The sequence below is a fragment of the Macrobrachium nipponense genome, chromosome 26, assembly GCF_015104395.2.
Source record: "Macrobrachium nipponense isolate FS-2020 chromosome 26, ASM1510439v2, whole genome shotgun sequence".
Taxonomy (NCBI): domain Eukaryota; kingdom Metazoa; phylum Arthropoda; class Malacostraca; order Decapoda; family Palaemonidae; genus Macrobrachium; species Macrobrachium nipponense.
The window spans coordinates 46,321,577-46,343,524 of record NC_087215.1 but is presented as its reverse complement, the minus strand read 5'-3'; the positions used below and the strand labels follow the sequence as shown (position 1 = coordinate 46,343,524).

Here is a 21,948-nt window from a genome sequence, read left to right as displayed (position 1 = left end):
GCATGGTTAAGACAAGGAAACTTGAGAAGTAAAAGGCAGAAAGCAATGAAGCCTAAAGGGTTGAAAAGTAACTGCAAAGAACCTTTCACAATGAGCCACACAAGGCACATTCTAAGCTGTACCTTTCATGGAGTTCGCAATTTACTAAAATAAATAAATCTCTGTCACTGTCAAAAATAGTTTGTGCTTTATCAACTCAGTGCTGGTATTTCTTGAACAATCAGTTTAGAGGACAAGGCTGAACTTGCATTCCAGATTGTCTTCCTGATCTGCAAGTACAGTAATACAGTTTCATTTAAACATTTCATATCATGGTTTTGTGTGACAGCACATCATATATAAACAAATAAACAAATATACAGTGTACTGCAATTATTAATTTAAAAATCTGATCAGATAGCAAAGTAATATGAGTTTTGAGAGCATTTACTTAGCTATTCAAAATAAATAGGAAATGAAAATATAGTTTTAAATCTATATAAAAAAACTAACTGTATATTACAATACTGTATATATTTAAACCTGTATAGTACATATTCAAATAATTTCTGTACACATATCCTTCTTTAACGCTAAAACATTGCATGCTTAAAATGAAAATTATATACAGGATATTCACATGAAATTAGCTCCTTGACTTCCCAAAGAGCTTAGTATCAAACCACTGGATTTTCATATGGAGGATTCCTGTACTTCATGTGCAAGTACAGAAAATTCCTTGATTTACACTTGTCAGTTCATAAAAAAAAAACATCTACATCAAACCACCACTTCATCAGACTGTCTCTTTAGCTCTTCAACCTTTTCTTGCTGTGCACGCAACTGCTTAGTGAGCTCTGCTTGTTGCTGTAGCACATAAATATTTTCAATCTTTCTTCTCTGTTGTCGCTCTACATCTCTAATAACTCCTTCATGTAGTTTTTCTCTGAGAAAAGGAACTGTCATTAAAGAATACTCTATTTAAAAAGAACTGTAACAGTTTTTACAAGGCAATTAAAATGATATTGTAATGATACAATAAAGTTTGTTCATACTTACCTGGCAGATATATATATAGCTGTATTTTCTGAAGTCCGACAGAACTTTAAAAAACAAAACTTCCGACACACGCAGTGGTCGGCCAGGTGGTTAGTACCCATTCCCCGCCGCTGGGAGGCGGGTATCAGGAACCATTCCCATTTTCTATTCATAATTTTTATTTCCACTGTCCCCTGAGGGAGGGTGGGTGGGTACTTGATTATATATATCTGCCAGGTAAGTATGACATTACAAATCATTTTGTTCATGAAACTTACCTGTCAGATATATATATAGCTGAATCCCACCTTTGGAGTGGGAAGGGACAGAATAGAAGGATTTTGGGAAACAAATGCATGCAGATGATTTACATCTTGATTCCACCTGTTAGCATAGCTGACTTCGTGATTACTGTCACCCAAGTCTGCTTCTGCTTTACTAGAGTTGCCAGCGAGGGTAGAGACCTATAAAGCTGGTGCACTCCAGATGATCTGTCAATGGGGGCGTGACCACAATGTGACTAGACCATATTGACCATACCATGAGGGCTAAGAAGTAAAATAAATATATATATATAAATATATATATCGCCACCTGACCAACCTAGCCAAAGTTAAGGTGTGTTAACTAAGGCTTAAGAGTTAAGAAACAACGGCGACTCAACAACTAAATTAAGAGCTCTTCCTAACCATTTTCTACAGGATAGGATGAGTGGTACTTTCTTGCCCCCAAGATTGTGTCTGCAGACACGTATGCCCTAGCGAGCAGCAGATCTCATATGCCATCTTCACATCTCGCAGGGAGTGTGAAGTGAACACAGAGTTGCTTCGCTAGAACATGGTACTCAGGATGTTGCTGAGTGCCATGCTCTGTTGAAATGCTTCCGAGGCCGCGCCCTACACCTCGTGAGCATTCAGATAAAAAGATTTCAAATCTTTGTGCAAACACAATGAAGGAGCATTTTTGAAAGAACTCCTTAACACTAAAGCCAGGGTGTTCTTCGATATGGGCAAGTCTTGGTCTTTTTGGAACACTGCAGATTGCCCGAATGACTTCGACTTTCTTGAGTTTTATGTAGATAAAACTTGAGAGACCCGCAGGGCACAGGACTCTCTCTGGCTCCTGCCCACTAACTTGTGCCATCCTTGCTTCCAAGCTCCTGGCCCAAGGACAAAACGGGTTTCCATTCTTAGGCCACAACGGAAGGCTTAGAGAGCACACCGCCTTATGTTCTCTACAGCCAAAACTTGTGATGATGGCTTAAAATCTCACTAACCCTCTTTGTCGATTCTAGGGTGGTTAGACGAAGTCCTTCCTGATCTCATGCAAGAAGTTAACAGGAAGGAGAGGTTTCGAATGCTTTTGACATCAAGAACTTCAGACTACGTCTAAGTTCCATATTGAAAGCTTCGATCTGGACATGCACAGTCAGTCCGTCTGTACTAAAGTCAGGTGACCGACCAGTTTGACCAGTCAGACGAATCAAGGACAGCAAGGCTGTACCCTGAAGACCATAAGGCACTATTCTTCGCTGAAGGATGAGTGTCTGGACTGCCTGGGCGATTCAATCTAAGCAAACCTTGGGGGGTGTATCAATGCAAACCCAACGTCGTCAGCGAATCAACTTCTGACTCGAGCTTCTGGTGCCAGGAGAAAGGAGCAAGGAGCAAAAAGGTCGATTCAGTCCCGAACCCGGAAGAATGCCTGACAGTCCAACCTGGTCTCATGTTACACGATCATCGGGGGTGTATAACGCAACCGACTTCGTCAACAAGAAACTCAGGGCTACTATATGTCCGCCTGATCTCGCACGAGTGTCTGACTCCGAGAAAACAGGTGAGGACAAAAGTAGATGGTGAGCGAGTTTTCGAGATTCCACAGAACTCAAAGATCGTGAATGCTTTGTTGTTTGACAGACGCAAATCTCTGAGCCCCAGGCCGTCACAACATATTTGCGTATTCTTTAATAGTTGTGACTGCCAGCTTATCCCATTCTTCAGACGGAAATGGAAGACGGTAATCTTATTCCTGTCAACATCTCGATAGTCTGAACGTAGTCAGACTCAGAGCGAGAGGTTATAGGTACCTTTCGAGTTAGAGTAGACCGACTCTCTCGGAAAAGGTCCTTGGAAAGTGAACTAGGAGTATGTGACCTCTGTGAATCCAGGATCCTGAAGGCCAACATGGGGCGATCAGCGTCATTGACGCTCCCTGTGACGTCATAATCCTCTTATTACATTTCCTAAGCGATTGAAAAGGGGAAAAGAGACTAATCATCCATCCCCGTTCATATCATAGGATGGCGTTTAATGGTACCGATCCCGGATCGAGAATAAGGGAGCGAGAAGAAGAAGCCTCTTCATCCTCAACATATCGAAGAGAAGAATGAAAGGGCGTCCCTAAAGTCTCCACAACTCTCAACTTACTTCTAAAGAAAGATTCCACTCGGAAGTCAATAGTTTGCTGCCGTCGATCGAGACGATTCGTACGGACTTTTGCAATCCTGTAACGAACATCTAGAGGAATCCTGTAACCAAACCTCTAGCGGATCGTTACATTCTACGCCTGTTGTTATAATAGCTCTTTCTCGTAAACTCGAACAGGGACCGAGAGAAGATACTTCTTAAGATATGAGAGAGCTGTGGAATATCAGAGTTGATCTGGACCACTGGTTCCAAAAACTCGTTTCGAGGACTGGAGGGACGACCGAATTGCTTTTACTTCTTTCAGATTAAGATCCAGGACATCTGAAACCCTATCCAGATGTCCGGCACCTTCTTTCTATCACCTCAGGTGATATGCATCTGAGAGATGTTCAGAATCATTCCTAGATCTTGAATAATATTTTTCAGTTTCCCGGTAGGAAAAAACTTTGTTGAGGTCTGAATTGCAGTCTATTCGGGGAAACAAACTTCTTCAGGAAGGAAATGGTCCCCCAGCAAGCTCATCCATTCCCTCCCCGAGTATGCTTACTTCCCTAATAAGGCTGCGCTTTTGCCTAAGCAGGAGAGCATATAAAAGTGCAATGTTGCGGTAGACTCATAGTTCTATACCGTGCGGTAACGAGCACCGAAAGGATTAAGAGATAACTCTGTTGAACATAGTAAGGCAAAACGAAAGCAACGTTTATTCATTCACGTAAGAAATCCCCTCAATCTTAGGCTAAGTCCGTGATTGTAGGACAGAGATACAGTTAGTCAGTCAATCCCGCAGGAGAGACGTAACCGCCAGCACAGAGATACGGTTAGTCAGTTAATCCCGCAGGAAGAGAGACGCAATACCTACCGCGCATGACAGCGCACGATCTGTTACTGGGCACTGGCTCGGTTGGACTGGAGGACAGACACGGCAGCAGCCAGCAGCTTACAAACGTCGTCTCTTAACTTTATGTCTGAGTTGCCAGCTACCCTATTCTACGAAGAAATAGGTCCGTTAGTTTGAGCAGAAAGAGACTCTCAAGCTGGTATATTTAAGCGAAACAGAAAACGCTAAATATATAGATGCGTTTGTGTCGTCAGAACACTACCATACAACGTAAAAGATAAATCGGAAACTCCTGGAAGGCTGCAGGGAGTAACGATTAAATGTCCTTAAAATAATAGACAATAGAGCTCTCGGTTGCCATCCGAAGAAGTAACTACAGCAAGCGTATATGACTCGAACGGGAACCAACCAGTAATAAAATAACGCAAGGCAAAATATGATATTATATTACAATAAAGTTTATTCATACTTACCTGGGAGACATATATATATACCAAACCATGGAACATGCAGCCTAGCTAGCCTAACACCCTAATAGAATAAAATTACATCGTAAAGATGGAAAAGACACTTTTAGTAGAAGAAAAAGAAGCCCAGGAGGAGGCAAACTAAACTGTTCCGAGGAACAGAAGCCTACTCGGAGCCAGCGATAGCCGATGAAGAGCAAGAGCCGGGATGCTGGCAGGAACAATAATAATAGCCCTAAATACCAAACTAAGAGAAATGGTAAAGGGGCTAATCTAGCTAAAACTCGACTGTAAAAAACGATGAACGTAATATAGTAAGCCCATAAGTATAAGAAGTCCCAGTATGGAGGACGGGAATTCTTAACGAGGCAGCATGGCGCCGCCACGAGACAACCGGGAAACCGTATATGACCTATTAGAAGGAAAATACTGGTTCCGGAAGACAAAAATATAGTAAAACATTACTTATGAGGCACTTAACTTAGCCGTTGCGATGGCAGAACGTTCCATAACGATGAAGATAAGAAATCCGTAAAAGGCACAGCACAGAGAAAATGCGTCCTGAACGCTAGCGCTAATGATTAAGGATGTCCGCTAGGGGCGCTGCTGTCCGTGGCGTCCTCTAGTAGTAGTAGTAGCGGCTGCATCGCCCGTTGGTATCAGCTCTCTCTTGTGGGGATTCTGATTGGAAGTTCTAATTGGTGAATGTCTCGTGGTAGTGTTCCCACTCGCCCCTATTACCATACCGACACTTCTTTTTAAGAGTGATCGAGTCAGTTTTACTGACATTTTCTTAATTTTGTTTTTTCTCTGGTAATTTTAGATTAATTTTACCTAGAAAGAATGATATAAGGATCCTTTCATAGGGCGACACGAGCCAATCACCCAGAAATAGATTTTTCCTTCGTCAAAATCCCTTATTCATACTTACCTGGGAGACATATATAGCTGAATTCAGAAATACAGCTACATACATATCTGACAGGCAAGTTTCATGAACAAAACTTAGAGAATCGAAGCAGACAGCTCAAGCTTCTTATGTTACTGGACATAAGCGGTCATTGACGTAGTCTACAAGTCTATTTCTTGTACGAGTCTGCGAATGATGAATGAGAGCTCTTCCAAATCTTGTCAATAAGAGCTTATCCGCTTACGCAATATAAAGTTAAAGATGTTTGTAAATGAAACTAACCCTTTAAGGGACAAAAAGAGATTTTTGTCAAAGGAGGGGATAACCCACTTTACTTGGACAAAACAAAGAGTATTATTTTGTCAATGAAAAGGGGTATAACCCACTTACTTGACAAAAAACGATAGTAATATTGTCAATGGGGGAAAATCACTGATTGAACAAAACGTAAATCCAGGAAGTCGAGCATATTGATTTTCCGATTCCCGTATCAAATCGTTTAATTGGCAGTATAGCAAAGGAAGTCTTTGTCTTGCACTTTCCTGATGAGCGTCCTCTTGATGAGTGCTTTTGCAGAAATCCTACCGAAAGTAGTCGAGCCGTCATGACGTATAGGACGTTCGAGCATTTACATAACCCGTAACTGCCTTATCCACAAAGTCTTGACTGCGTAAGCAAACGAGATCTTCCCTTGAGCTTTCTAACTCCATCCACCTATGCGAAAAGCATATTAATTGACAGAGACCTCTTGAATTCACGAACCGATGTCTTGCTGGGTTTTCGAAGAAGAAGAAGTTTTGTCTGTTCACTTTAAGCTTCCTCGAAGCACTGCTTACTTCATTCTTTGCATGTGAGGTATAAGGTATCAACCGAAGGTAGAGGTAAAAATTCTTGAGGCCCAAATCGTAAACAAGAGCTTGAAGAGTTCAACAGAAACATTCAGCCAGGCAACACACACCTGGCGTGCGCTGGCGCGCAGCGAGCACGCTCGGCGTCCACTGGCTGCGCGCGTGCGCTCGGTATCCACTGGCGCGCGCTCGGCGTCCAATGGTGCGCGCGTTGGCGTGCCCCACCCGCGCGCGCCTGGCGTCCATCCGAACGTTTCCCGTCCAAGTCGAGCGTCAAAAGAAGCGTGCAGAAAAGCGTCACGCTCTGACAGGGATCAAAACAGCAAGAGAAACTGCCTTCAGGGAAGAGCGAGATACATCTCGGAGAGAAATCCGACTGCACGAAACAGTCCCTCATGAGAAGGGTTTGATCGTGTGAGAATACGAGGGGCGAGGAACTCTTCTTATTCTCACAGTAACAAAGCTCGGACGTCCGCTCTCAAAAGCGTCCTGCTACTAAGACCTTTCTTTTTTCATATTTCTTTCGGTGAAAAGACGTACACGTGATCAGGCGACGTTCGCCTTCTTACTTCTCACTGGAACGCATAACGAGAGAGAGAGAGAGACTTGAAGCGTCCTCTTCTATTAAAAGCTTCTATTTAGAGGGCGCGAGTCCTTCTCCGAAAGCTCCAAACCCCTGCGCGGGGAGGAACACTTTCGGAGGACGAGAAGCAATCCTTCAGGATTCGTGCACGTGCACGCACTTAGGCAGTCTGGGATTTTCATCAAGAAACTGCCGAAGGCACGCCACCATCGTTGGGGTTCCTCGTAACCTCCTTCGGCTTTCGACATGCTCTCTCCCCGGGTCCTGGTAGTCAAGCAGAGGTCCGGCTAGAGGCGAAATAAGGCCGATCTGACGCACCCTCCACTACAACACTGTCTGCACTTAGCACCTTCACTATTGCTCTCTAAAAGCAAGCACTTTCGATTCGAAGATACGAAGGGAAAGAGTATTAGGAGAAAGGGCATAACCTCTACAGCACTGTTTAGGGCCCGAAGGCACATTAAACAGAGAAGCTTAAGGAGGAAAACAATTAACAGAAGTATCACTCTTCACAACAATGAAGGAGAGCGATCACCTCCCGCAGACATATTCATAACCCGTAGGCCCATACTACAGGGTTAGCAAAATAAAGTCTACAGGAAGATTAGCAGGTTCACTACCCCTGACTTTGTTACTGATTAATTGCGTACATACGAATCATAACGTTTTTCCTTACGGAATTAGACATGTTTACTGATTAATTGCGTACATACGAATCATACGTCTTCCTTACGGAATTAGACAAAGTCTCACACTCCTTACATGACAAAATCTCAACAAAGAAGCAAGACTCATAGCCCTCGTGCATACCAAGTGCGGATTCTACCGAAGCTTTCGGTAGCCACACGCTATCTTTGCAGACAACACCCCTCTGAAAACCTAGCCTAACTGATTTCAGATATCTTAGCAAAAATGAATCAAATTCCAAATCAATTTAAGATAGCGTATGCCTAGCCACAATCCAAGTAAATAAATTAAAAGACAATTGGGATACTTAGCGGCAATGAAGTTTTTCCAAAATCTAAGACGGAGGTACTGGAAACAGGTGTTTCCAGCACCGGCGACAGAAAAAAAATTATGAATAGAAAATGGGAATGGTTCCTGATACCCGCCTCCCGCGCTGGAATGGGTAACTAAACCACCTGGCCGACCCACTGCGTGTGTCGGAAGTTTTTTTAAATTCTGTCGGACTTTCAGAAAATTACAGCTATATATATATCTGACAGGTAAGTTTCATGAACAAAATAAAATTTTTATAATAAAGTTTTATATACGTACTTACCTGGTAATTACATAGCTAATACTTTCACTCGCTCAGCAGCTAAAATTTTCAAATTCACGGGTCAGGCTAATTTGCTTTGGGTAGGTGACTTGCCCCACCCACTTTCAGGGGGGAAAAGGGGAACAACTTAGTAAAAAGCTACAATTTGTTTATGGCCTTGTGTCCATGTGAGGGGAGGCAGGAGGGCTCCGATCATGTAATTACTGGGTAAGCATATATAAAATTACAATCTTTGAAAGTAAATTGTATTTTTCCTAACTATACAAACCTGACGTCCCCTGCGGTAGGAATTACTTAAGGCGTAGTCTGGACATGGCCGCTGAAATCTTTAAACAAGGCAGTTCGGAAGATAACTACTGGTCCGGTTGTTGGTAGTCCCTCCAACCGGACGTAAATATTCCAATTTGCTTTTGGCCCAGGCAGTAGATTGAGGGGTGGCATGAGGTGGGCAGTTAGTGTAAAGGACCTAAGGTTTGTACAGTTAGAAAAATACAATTTAATACTTTCAAAAATTGTGATTTGTTCCTACACGATACATAAACCCTCCATCCTTTACGGTAGGAAGACTCACTGACTGGTGGGTGGAATATGAGTGATCTCCAGTGAACCGACTGGGGTTCAGCCTACCTGAGATTTCCTTCCTGGTTATGAGGAATCCAGCCACTGACTTCTCATCAGAGTTAAAGAACTGCAAGATCATAGTCAGTCTTCTGGGTCTACTCATAAGGGGGAGATTGTGCCCCCCTTAAGAGACAGCTAAGAACCATTATGTTGGAGATAATAAGGCAAATACGTACAAGTTATGGGTTCATCTACTTCAAAGCCCCCTTCCCTGCCTTGTGAAGAGAAGGGGCGGATATTTGCTTCTGCATATTAACTAGTCTAAGAAAATAGATAGGTTACTCTATGGAATGTCTTAACTGCATCGGCCTTCTGGTCCAGCATATAATGTTCCACTTACTCTCTACCCGAAGGAAAAGAGTAGGATGAAATAGATGAAAGGAGAGCCAGTCACTCCACAGTCACGCTCATTTATACTCTGCAATAAGGCGAGATGAGACTGTCCTGTTAGAGCTGGGTAAGCTACACAACTTGTTGAGCAGCCACCACCGGTCCTAAGGAAAAAGTGTCCAAGGACCTGTGGCCAATATCCCGAAGGTAGTGAGAGGTGAAAGTGCGCCAGAACCCCACCTTCAAAACCTGATGAACCGACAGGTTCTTATGAAATGCGAGGGACGGGGCAATGCCCCTGACCTTGTGAACTCTCAGACGAAGTGTACTGGTGTTGTCACCAGCAACAGAGTACGCTTTCCTGTTTGTCTCACGAAACCAGTGAGATACAGTGTTCTTGGACACCTCTTTCCTGGAACTGCCAGTGCTAGCAAAAAGCCGTTGACACTCAGGCCAGAGACGTTGAGTCCTCTTCAGGTAGCGCTGTTGTGCTCTAAGAAGACAAAGCAGCATCTCGTCTGGATCATCACCAATGAAGTCACTCAGGGAGGGGATAGTGAGGGACTCAAATCTAGCGTCAGGGACCGATGGATTCTGAGTCTTTTGCTACAAAATTCGGGACAAAATTGAGCGTAACTGATCCCCATCCCCTGGAGTGTTTTACATCGAAAGAAAGACCACGTAGTTCGCCAATTCTCTTCACCGATACCAGGGCTAGCAAAAAGACTGTCTCGAGGGTCAGATCCCTATCTGAGGACTCTAGAAGTGGCTCGTACGGGGTCAGAGTCAGGCTCTGCAACACTGTGGCGGGATAACAAAAAACAAGTAAACCCCCACACAGTTACGTTAATCGTACCAGCTAACAAAATTTCCCACACTCACACTTTCCCCTTTACCTTTAACCTGCAAGACAATTGGTTCAATAAAATACCAAACACACAAAACACAAACAGGTACTCACCTCTGGCTACTGATACTTAGGGCTAGGCTGTGCTGTCCACTGGATACGTATAGGCTGTAGGCTAGCCGACACACAACCACCGCCGACAACCAAACATAAACCAACCACCCGAGAACCCAACCCACAAAAACTCCCCATTACCCAACAAATCACTGCAGACGAACACCAAAAGCCTGAAAGAACACGACAACCACTACGCTCCTCCAGCAACAACAACCGAAAACCACACTGCCCAACCACCACTCACAGACCCCGAACCGATGCAACCACATCCGACTTCAACCTCACCACAACCAGACAGACACACGCACAACATACTTCACGAAAATGCAAAATCGAAACTAAAATCACACCAAATAAATAACAACAAAACAACGAAACACCAAAGGATAACTGCTGCCAAAACCGACACTAACTTCACCAGACTCTTGTAACAGACTTCCACTGACTTCCCACAGAGCGCCACAACAGATATGCTTCCGACCGCCATTTAACCACTCCCATTCATTCTCCCACCAATCTCTCTCTCTCTCTCTCTCTCACAAACAACCTTTGGAGATGTTGTCAAATATAAACTATCATTACTCCTCCATATTACCTCCCCCATTACATTTGACAACATCTCCTTACACTCACAACATCCACACTAAATTGCCTTTTGCAACACCCAAGGATGCTCAGATGCAGGCCCCCTGGATCTTGTTTGAGGACCATCATACACTCTTTCAGTTACATCACCATTCACTTCTTCCAAACCACTTTCTTTCAAACTCCCATTATTTCCTCACTACCATCCTCCCAAATTCCATTCACTACTTCACCGATGTCTTCTATCTCTGGTTACAACATCTCCCTATTTCGGCCACCCCAAACCACTCTGTTCATCCATACTTCTCGTCAAACTCCTGCAAAGTCTTATCATCCTATCAACCATCTCCTCACTAGTCAGTTTCCTTCTCACTGAAGTCTTATTTGTCCCTGTCAACTCAAACCCACATACACCACAAGAATCATTCATTCCCTCAAAGTCATCCGTAGCACACGCTTTATCAACCGTTTGCACCCTACCACCAACCCCCTTACCATGCCGTTCATGCTTTTCCCTTCTACTTACTCTCTCCACACTCTTCTGTTTTCTTCCATACTCAATCAACACCAACTGTTGATTTCCCAGACCAATTTGTTCACCGACAGTCGGCTCATACTTATTCACCCTCAACCACTCACTCATTGCATTCTCCCGAACCTACTCGCAATTTCCCCAAAACATAACTCAATCCACTCGGTCCCACTTCCAAAATCTCAAAAGGCCCTTCAAATTTCTCCCTTACTTTATTCACATTCATTCTTCCCATCTCAACCACCTCTTTCAACACCTTATCCCCAATCTTAAAACTCTCAAACCTTTCACTCGCTTTCTTCCACAAATCCCGATCACTTTCTGACAGACCCAACCGCGGTCTGACAATCCTTTCAAAATTCAACACACATTTACAAGGAGACATACCTATACTCTTCTGCAGTGTGGCGTTATATACCCAAACTGCACGTCCTACATACATGTCCCAATCCTTGTCGCCCTTACTCATCATTCGCAAAATCTCAGTCATCGTCCTAACAGTCCTTTCTGCCAACCCATTTGCACTGGACATATACGGAGTAGAATACACATGCACAACACCCCATTCCTTCAACATTTCTTCAAATTCCCATCCCACAAACTCAGGTCCATTATCACTCAACATTTTTGCCGACTCACACACACACACATGGGCAACATCACTGACCCACCATTCATGCAACAGTTTCACTCCTCTTATCTTTGATGGGAACCACATAGGCAAATTTACTCATGTGATCCACCATCACAATCATCCCCACGTGTCCTCTTGCAGTCCTAGGCAAAGAAACACAATCAATCACAAGCATTTCAAACGGCTCTTTAATCTGCAATCGCAACACAGATGGACTTGCATACACACTCTGATACTTTCCCCTCTGACAGTCTTCACACGTGACAGCCACAGGCACACCCACACAAATCTTACTCAACCCAGGAGCATACAATCTCTCTCTCATGCATTCCCACAACTTATTTTTCCCCATATGCCCAAACCGATCATGCACCAACAAACACATACTCACAGCTGACTCAACAGAAAACACTGGCACATACACTTACCCGTCATACACCCCTTCCTGATGCAAAAAGTACACTATGTTTTTGCACACCACAAAACGTTTAGCAACCCTCTTATATACATCCAACTCACATGGCCAGTCTTCCACACGCACTCCTCCCAAAACACATTGTCGTAAAACACTTATCTTCAGGCACTTATTTTGCATTTCCTCAATCTCTTCCTCACTCAACAGATCATTCTCACTCCTAGCAATATCAATCATACCCACAAAGTTTGCTACAAATACATTTCCATCTTGAATCCTAGCTACTTGTCTGCCCCCCTTTCTAAGAATTCCATTTCCTATATCTACGTCTATATCCTGGATCCTCAAAAATCTATCCTATTAAAAAGCAAGATGGCATATCATTTTCTCCTATAACTATAAAGTTATGCATTACTTCAAGATCTCCCAACCTAACCCTTTAACTGTACCTCTTCCCATACTAAACACTTCCTTGTCCTAACCCATGTATTCTCACACTTGTAGACTGCCTTTTCACTTCCCACACATCTCTCAACTTCTCCAACTTCTCGCGGCACTTTTACACTCTCTTTCACAACCAACGGCACCTCCCTTCCATATTTTACTGCTTACCCCTCCATCCCTATCCAAGTACAACTCTCCATGTACATTCCCCTTCCTATGCAACTCAATCATATTCCTGCTCATATGGACCCACCATCCCACACTTCTTCAAGAACCTGTATCCTAACAACATATCATACTTATCACTCATTCCCTCGATCACACAAAAGTCACCTTCATCCATCCCTACCCCTTCGATTTCTACATTTTCGCCCAACATTCCAACCACAGGCATACCCAAATTTCCTTTCCTATTCCCCGTACCTCCCCTTTACATTTCCTAATTTCTTTTCACTCACTCCGCAACTTGTCACATCCATTTCAATCAAGCAGCACCAAAAACAAACCCCTTTGCACCTCACTTTTACACTCATACATTCATGAGCTCTCTCCAAACCCTTTTCATGCAACAATCCTTCACGCACGCATGCATCACTCTTACCGACTGCACACCAGAGACCCACCCACTGATACCCTTTGTGCCTAGTTTTCCCAAACTCCCAACTGACTCATCTCTTTCGCCTACACACTCTCGCCACAAGACCTTCCATTCCACATTCAACACATTTTGCCCACTGTTCCTTACACATCCTAGCATAATGCCCATTCTTCCCGCAATTACCACAAACCTCAGTCACACGAGTACCTCGACATCCACTTGCTATATGCCCTACTTGCCCACACCTGTAACATTAATATCCCTATCTTTCTTACACTCGCTCACCAAATGCCCTGTTTGCCCACACCCGAAGCAAGCTCCCAACGCCCACCGACATTCATTTTTCCTGTGCCCTAGCTTTCCACATCTGTAACACTGCTGCTCTCGTTCACGACTAACCAACCTACTCTTCAACAAGCTTGCACTCCGATCTCTCTTAGGGCTAACCGTACTTACGTTACTGGCTCTAACGCTCCTATCAACCACTCGCTCTGCCATTCACCTTGGCCCTTCCAAAACTGCCTCCCTATAGCTCTTAAACTCTGGTATAATATCAGCCACTTCAGTCCTAACACTAACACTTTCTACTCTCTTTCATACACCTATCCAACTCATAATCCTCTACTATTTCCAAAATGTCGTTCCACGACAAACTTTCATTCGTCCATCGCATTTTCTCCTTACGTTTCAGATTTTACAAACTCATACACACTCTCAGGCACAGTCACCAACAACTTCCTCTCTAACTCTTTACACTCATTTATCCCTTCATCTCCAAACTTTTTTCCTGGCCAATGTTTCCAACCTGCACACATACATCGACAACGACTCACCAACATTTATTCTTACCTTATCAAAAATGATATTGTTATAAATACAATAAGTTTCATACATACTTACCTGGCAGATATATACATAGCTAAGACTACCGTCGTCCCCGGACAGAAATTCAAATTTCGCGCCACTCGCTACAGGTAGGTCAGGTGATCTACCGGCCTGCCCTGGGTGGCAGGACTAGGAACCAATCCCGTTTTCTACTCATATATTTTCTCTTCCACCTGTCTCCTTGCGGGGAGGCTGGGTGGGCCCTAATCGTATATATCTGCCAGGTAAGTATGTGAAACTTTATTGTATTATAACAATATCATTTTCATACATCACTTACCTGTCAGATATATACTAGCTGATTGCACCCTTCGGTGGAGGTAAGAGACAGCTACTACTAGAATAGACAGGTAAACAACATCTGTTGTAGGTATAAATTAAAACCTTGGTTCCTACCTGATAGGTGGTAGACTCCGTGGGTGTTTTCCCCGTAGTCTGCATCACCTCAAGAACTTTAGCGAGATATGTGATCTATGGCCAAGAATTCTTGTGGGTCTGCCGAAGGGGTCTTATCCACTTACTCGCAGAGCCTGAAAGGACTTTGTCAATGGGTGCTGATCCACTTACATGACAACACACCTTATTAAGGAGCAAACAATCAATCCCGACCACCTGATCCTAACCACCATGTTTAGTATTAAAAATTGCTCAGAGTTATCCCCAACTCTTCGCAACAACCGTAACTCAAACCACAATGCACAAGTACACAATAATTTAAAAAAAAAATTTCTATTACAAGATATCACAAGAGTTCCTTACTGAACTGAAGTGACTGGACGCTTGTGCGACAACTGCACTTGTTCAGAAGAAAGTCTACACATCTATATTTAAGGTTTCTATTACAAGATATCAAGAGTTCCTTACTGAAACTGAAGTGACTGGACGCTTGTGCGACACTGCACTTGTTCAGAAGGAAGTCTAGAACATATCTATATTTAAGGATTGTTGTAAAGCTCCTGTACCCAGGATTGTGCCCGCAGACACAAAAGGACCTAATGAAAAAACATTTTTCATATGTCACACGCACGTCCTTCAATAGTGAGCCGCAAACACAGAATTACATCTCCAATATGTCGCTTCCAAGATATTCTTCAGCGACATATTTCTCTGAAAAGAGAGAGACGTTGCCACTGCTCTCACTTCATGAGCTCTTACTCTTAGGAGTTTTAAGGAATCGTCCGTGCAAGCCTTATGAGCGTCCATATTACGCTCCTGACAAAAAGGCTAATGCATTCTTAGACATAGGTCTTGATGGATCCTTCACTGAGCACCACAGGCCTTGTCTAGAACCTCCCAAACTGTTCCTTTTTCTTTAAGTAAAACTTTAATGCCCTTACTGGGCAAAGAGACCTCTCCGGTTCCCTGCGACGAGACCCGATAATCCTTTTACTTCGAAGTTTCTCGGCCAGGGTTTCGAAGGATTTTCATTCTTCGCTAAGAAAATAATTCCTTGAAAGAACAGATGGCTGAATCTATATTGAACCCGACTTTGTCACTAAGGGCGTGCAGTTCGCTAACCCTTTTTTGCCGTTGCCAATGACAAAAGGAATAAACATTTTCTCGTTATATCACGAAACGAGGCCAAATGTAGGGGTTCAAATCTCTCTGAAGTCAAGAACTTCAGTACTACGTCTAGATTCCAGTTAGGGGGAGAAGTCATTCTATACTTCTTGGTTCAAATGACCTAATCAGATCATGCAGGTCCTTATTGTTTCCCAAATCTAGGCCTCTATTCCTAAAGACGGCGATAGCATACTCCTATAGCCCTTTATCGTGGCTACGGAGAGCTGCGACCTCTTCCCTCAGAAATAACAGAAAATCAGCTATTTCTGCTACAGAGGTACTGGAGGAGGACAACTTCTTTGACTTACACCACTTCTAAAACTTCCCACTTGGATTGATAAACCGGATAGTTGGAAGTTCTCCCGGGCTCTAGCGATCGAGCTTGCTGCTTTACTAGAAAGCCTCTCGCTCTGACAAGTCTTTCGATAGTCGAAAGGCAGTCAGAGCGAGAGCGGGGAGGTTTTGATGAAACCTCTCGAAGTGTGGTTGTCTGAGAAGATCCCTCCTTTGTGGAAGGGATCTGGGAAGTCTACTATCCACTCCAGTACCTCTGGAAACCATTCTTGAGCTGGCCAAAAGGGGGCTATCAGGGTCATTCTTGTCCCCTTTGAAGTCACAAACTTCCTGAGTACTTGCCCCAGAATCTTGAATGGGGGGGGAAATGCGTAAACGTCTACCTGAGACCAATCTAGAAGGAAGGCGTCTACTGCTAGAGCTCTGGGATCTTCTACCACTGAACAGAAGACTTCCAGTCTCCTCAGAGGAACGTGGCAAAGAGGTCGACATGAGGAGTTCCCAAAGAGACCAGAGCTTGAGGCAAACTTCTGAGTGGAGGGTCCACTCGTATGAAGGACCTGGTTCCTCCTGCTCAGCCTGTCCGCTCGTACGTCCTTACTCCCTTGAACGAACCTCGTCAAGAGAGAGATGTTCCTCTGGGATGTCCACAACAGAAGTTCTCTCGTGAGTTCGTAAAGGGCATACGAGTGAGTACCTCCTTGCTTCCGAATGTATGCTAGAGCGGTTGTATTGTCCGCATTCACTTGAACTATTTTGTTGCAAACTAACGGTTCGAAGCTCTTTAGAGCTAGGTGTACAGCTAGCCAGTTCTTTGCAGTTTATGTGCCAGGACACTTGAAGAGCATCCCAAGTGCCTGACACTTCTCTCTTTCCCAAAGTTGCTCCCCAACCTTTTTCCGACGCGTCGGAAAACAATACAAGGTTTGGGCTCTGTATTTCCAGGGAAGTACCTTTGTTTTCCCTCAGTGGGAGTAACCACCATTCTAGATGTCGTTTTATCCAATTTGAATTTGGAATGGGAAAAGTCCGAGAGTAGTCCCTGTCATTCATGTTCACGAACTTCTGAGGAAGAACTGAAGAGGACGGAGATGAAGTCTTCCTAGGTGAAAGAACTGTTCGAGCGAGGAAAGGGTCCCTAAAGGCTCAACCATTCCCTCGCCGAAGTCCGTTCCTTCCTTAGGAAGAGAGAGACTTTTTCTAAACCTCTTGCTAGTGCTCTCTTGAGAAGGAAATACTCGAAAACCCCGAGAATCCATCCGAATCCCCAGATAGACCAAGTTCTGGCTGGGGATCAGTTGGACTTCTCGAGGTTCACGAGTATCCTAAAGTCTTTATAAGGTTTAGCGTCACATTCAGGTCCTCCAAACACTGTTCCTCTGACTTTGCTCTGATAAGCCAGTCGTCTAGATAAAGAGATATACTGATTCCTTTCAGATGAAGCCATCTCGCCACATTTTTCAAAAGGTTCGTGAAAACCTGAGGCGCCGTCGACAGGCCGAAGCACAAGGCTCTGAATTGGAAGATCCTTCCCCCGTCATGAAACGGAGGTACTCTTCTTCGACGAAGGATGGATCGGACGTGAAAATATGCGTCCTGGAGATCCAGAGACACCATCCAATCCCCTTGGCGAAGAGCCGCCAGGACTGAAGCAGAGGTTTCCATGGAGAACTTCTGTTTTTGAACAAACTTGTTCAGAGCGCTGACAACCAGAACTGGCCCTCCATCCCCCCGAGGCTTTCGCAACCAAGAAAAGGCGATTGTAAAACCCCGGGGAGCGTTTGATCCAGCACAAGTTCTATAGCTCTCTTGTCCCACATCTGATCCACCATTTGTTGAAGAGTATCTTTCAACACAGGGTCCTTGTAATTGGCGGACAATTCCCTCGGAGTTGAACGTCAGGGGAGGATTGTCCAGGAAAGGAATGAGATATCCCTTCTGAAGAACCGACATCGACCAGGATCTGTGTCGATGCGAGTTCCAGGCGTTCCGCAAATCCCCGGAGCCTGGCACCTACTGGTGTTTGGAGGAGCGCCACTTCACTTTCCCCTTTTAAAGGGGCGGAACGAGGCTCGACCTCTCTTCTCGGTCGTTTTTCCTTTTAGCGGTAACTCTAGTTGGAGGGCCGCCTCGAAAGGGCCGAACAGGAGTAGACGCCACTTTCTTTTCACCCACCATTACTGGTCTCTTCTTCCTGGACGATTGCAGGAGAAGATCTTGAGTCGCTTCTCCGTCAGCGATCGGGAAATATCTTTCACCAACTGTGACGGGAACAGAAAATCAGACCTAGGGGCGAATAACAAGCTGCTCTTTGTGAGTGTGATACTGCTTTCGTCAAGAAAGCGCTAAACACAGATCTCTTCTTCAGAGACCTGCTCCAAACAAGGAAGAAACTTCCCCTGAGCCGTCTTGCACCGCCTTGTCAATACATGACAGAATTGCAAGGAGAACATCCGGTTCTAGCCCTTCAGGGGCATGAGCCTTCTTGGACATCACCCCAAGGGACCAATCTAGGAAGTTAAAGACTTCTAGAATGTGAAAAAGTCCCTTGAGGAGATGATCCAACTCTGAAAGGCCCCAAGTAATCTTAGCCGTGTGAAGGCTATGTCTCCTGGATGCGTCTACCAGACTGGAAAAGTCAGCTTCAGCTGAAGCAGGGAGAGTGAGACCATATTCTCCCCACCCCATCTGGTACCAAATCCCTCTCTTGCCGGTCAGTCTAGGGGGAGGCATGCAAAAGACTGTCCTTACAAGCTCCTTCTTAGTAAGCATCCAGTTATCAAGCGATTGCAGAGCTCTCTTCATAGAAATCGTCGGTCTCATCTTCACGAAAGCCGACGATTTCGGAGTCTTCGAGCATGAAAACAGAGACGAGGCGAAGGAGGAGCGGCAGGGATCAATGCGTCTCCGTATTCCTGGAGAAGGAGAGCTGTCAAGACTTTGTAGTTCGACAGTCCTTCCTTACTGTGAGACTCGTCCTCTGATTCCTCTTCCATAATCGGATCAGCAGGAGAGACCACTTCTCGTTCCTGGTCTTCTTGTCCAACCATTCTCTCTACTGGGGACAAACTCCTAATAGGAGAGGGGCTAAGAGAGTGTAAAGAGCTCCTATGTTCGACTGGCTCTTCGTACTTGGCTGGCGCCTCGCGCCTGGCTGGCGCCTCGCGCTTGTCTGGCGCTTCGCGCTTGGCTGGCGTCGCGCGCCTGGCTGATTCCTCGCGCTTGGCTGGCGCCTCGCGCCTGGCAAGATCCTCGCGCTTGGTTAGTGTCTCGCGCCTGACTGACTCTTCGCGCTTGGCTGGCCGCCTCGCGCCTGACTGGTGTCTCGCGCCTCTGAACCGTCTCGCGCCTGACTGACACCTCGTGCCTTGTTGAAGACTCGCGTCTTCCTGAAGTCCCCTCCTTGCGTGACAGATGTTTTCTTCTTGAGCCTCAGCTTGGATGAATGCTCACGCCTGTTTTGTAACTCCGCGCTCGGCTGAAGCTACTGATCTGTCAGTACGTATCCCATCTGGGAGAATCCTCTCGTCTGCAATGCGTTTCTCGCTTTGTCTGACTCTCTCTTAGAGGACGCTTCTCGTCCGTAGGACGCCTCGCGCTTAGCTGTTGCTACGCGCTTGTCTGGCGGATCCCTATCTTCCCACGAGTCTCTATCTGAGATCTCAAAAGACTCACGTTTCGCAGGAGCCTCACTCCTGGTGGGAGAAGGAACGACGAGTCGTCTTGACCCGGCAGTCTGACGTCTTTCTTACGAGGGAGGATCCTTCGAAAAGGACTCCCTAACTAGGGCGGAAAGCTGTTCCTGTACCGCCAAAATGATCCTTTGGACGCTTCTCCTGCGTCTTCCCTTGCACGGGAGAGGAAGACCTCGAAAGCGTGTTGCCCCCGATCATGGAACGGCGGAAACCCTCTTCGCCTTCTTGATAGAAGGAGGTTCTTCTTCCGAAAAAGCTTCCGGCTTGAATCCAACCAGGATCTCTTTTCAGGGGTGGAAAAGTTCCTTTTCATTGGGGGCCTGGGATTTACAAGTCGAAATCCTTCCACCCATCGTTTAGGAGAGGGAGAAGCGGACGAAGAGAAGCACTCTCTGGACGCTTTTTCGATAGCGGGTCCTGAGCAGGCTGTCTATGCACAGCACCTGCTGAAAGGGGACGCCTGACGGGGGAATCTCCACAACCTCCGTACGGCTTTCGTACTTTCCTTCTCCTCTGGGCTTGGGCGCTTGGAAGAGGTCTAGGCCTGGGAGCGTCGCAGAGACGGTCCAGACGCCCCCTCCACAACACTGGGACACTCACTTCACTAAAGTCACTTTCACCATCATTACCTTTTCTGGTAGCCCTTTCGGCTTTCATCCTGAGAATGGTAGCCTTCAGTCAGCAATTTCCGAAGCTGAATCTGAATGTACAGTCAGTGAGGGTCTGATAGAGAATCATAGTTAAGAAGAAGAGTTAGGATTGTCTAAAGGCTCAAATAGGCTGTACAACTACCCGCCATCTTAGATGCCGCCCCTTCTTACTCTATCCCTTTTCTAACTTCTTCAAGTAAAGAAGTTTAGAGTCTTTCCATTCCTCAAACATTCAACCTTTCACACTCCATGACAGGTGTTAGAAATAGAACAATCAAAAAACCCCTACATTTGCCGACAATACAGTGTGAGGATCAACCGAAGCTTTCGGTATCCACACCTTGCAGCTACATTCACACACATTCTCAAACACAAACACTGAATCAGACATTCTGGAGAAAAATTCAAAAGCAGTCCAAATCCAGTCCACAGTAGCGAATGCCCCCAAAACAACGATCCAGGTACTTCACCCAAAGTCCACAAAAAAAGATGAATCAATTGCTTAGAAAAGCGAATTCCAGTCAAGAGGAGGCAGCAACGATGTTGATACCACCGGCGACAGAAAATATGATAGACAAAACGGGATGGTTCCTAGTCCTGCCACCAGGGCAGCCGGTAGATCACCTGACCTACCTGTAGCGAGTGGCGCGAAATTTTGAATTTCTGTCGGGGACGACGGAGTCTTAGCTATGATATATCTGACAGGTAAGTTGATTGTATGAAACCATGTTTCTCCTATATCTAAACCACCTACTCCTTATCCTCTTTGCCTGTTCCCAATCCTGGCTTTCATACTCTCAGAAAGGGGGGGGCAACCATTCCCCACACTCATCATTACCCAAACATATTCAACAAAAATCCTGTCAAAAAAGCCTACCCAACTCTCTGCCCAGACTTCTCGTTATCCCATACTTTGCCTCACAATACCTTCATATTCCTTAAAAAAATCCCCTATGTCCCTACTACCATATTTCCTCGTATTGTGACATCTAGGTATCTCTCTCATAGTATAGCCTTTCGTACTTCCCGCTCACTCTCACTTTCGCTACTAACATTCTGTCCCTCTCAACCTCATCCGAATACAGCGAATCAACTTCCATACTGCCATCCATGTCCTCATTTACGCTCTTCTTACCCTTCTTCTACCCACCTGTTTCCACTCACCGCTATCCAAAATCAATTCTCAGCCCTTCCCCAATGATTCAGTCCTAGTCTCATCCTGGTCCGTCCATCCTTACTAGCCTTCTTTTCCCTTAGTCGTCTTTTTTTTTCTCAGCCCACCCCCTTCTTATCTTGTCCTCAGGTTTATCCTTATCCTGTCTCTTTCCTTCTTTCCTTTACCTATCACAAACAAGTCACCTTCGTCA

The 21,948-nt window shown here is 45.0% G+C and overlaps 1 protein-coding gene across 1 annotated transcript in view; it reads right to left on the bottom strand.

Moving 5' to 3' along the window:
* Window positions 1–494: 494 nt before the first annotated feature.
* The window catches only part of LOC135200252 (protein PET117 homolog, mitochondrial-like), a 58,601-nt gene continuing 37,147 nt past the window's right edge, over window positions 495–21,948 (bottom strand). Inside the window, exon 3 of the mRNA XM_064228723.1 lies at window positions 495–925. Coding sequence (XP_064084793.1) covers window positions 760–925 — 166 coding nt within the window. The 3' untranslated portion in view covers window positions 495–759. The remainder of the gene's footprint in view (window positions 926–21,948) is intronic.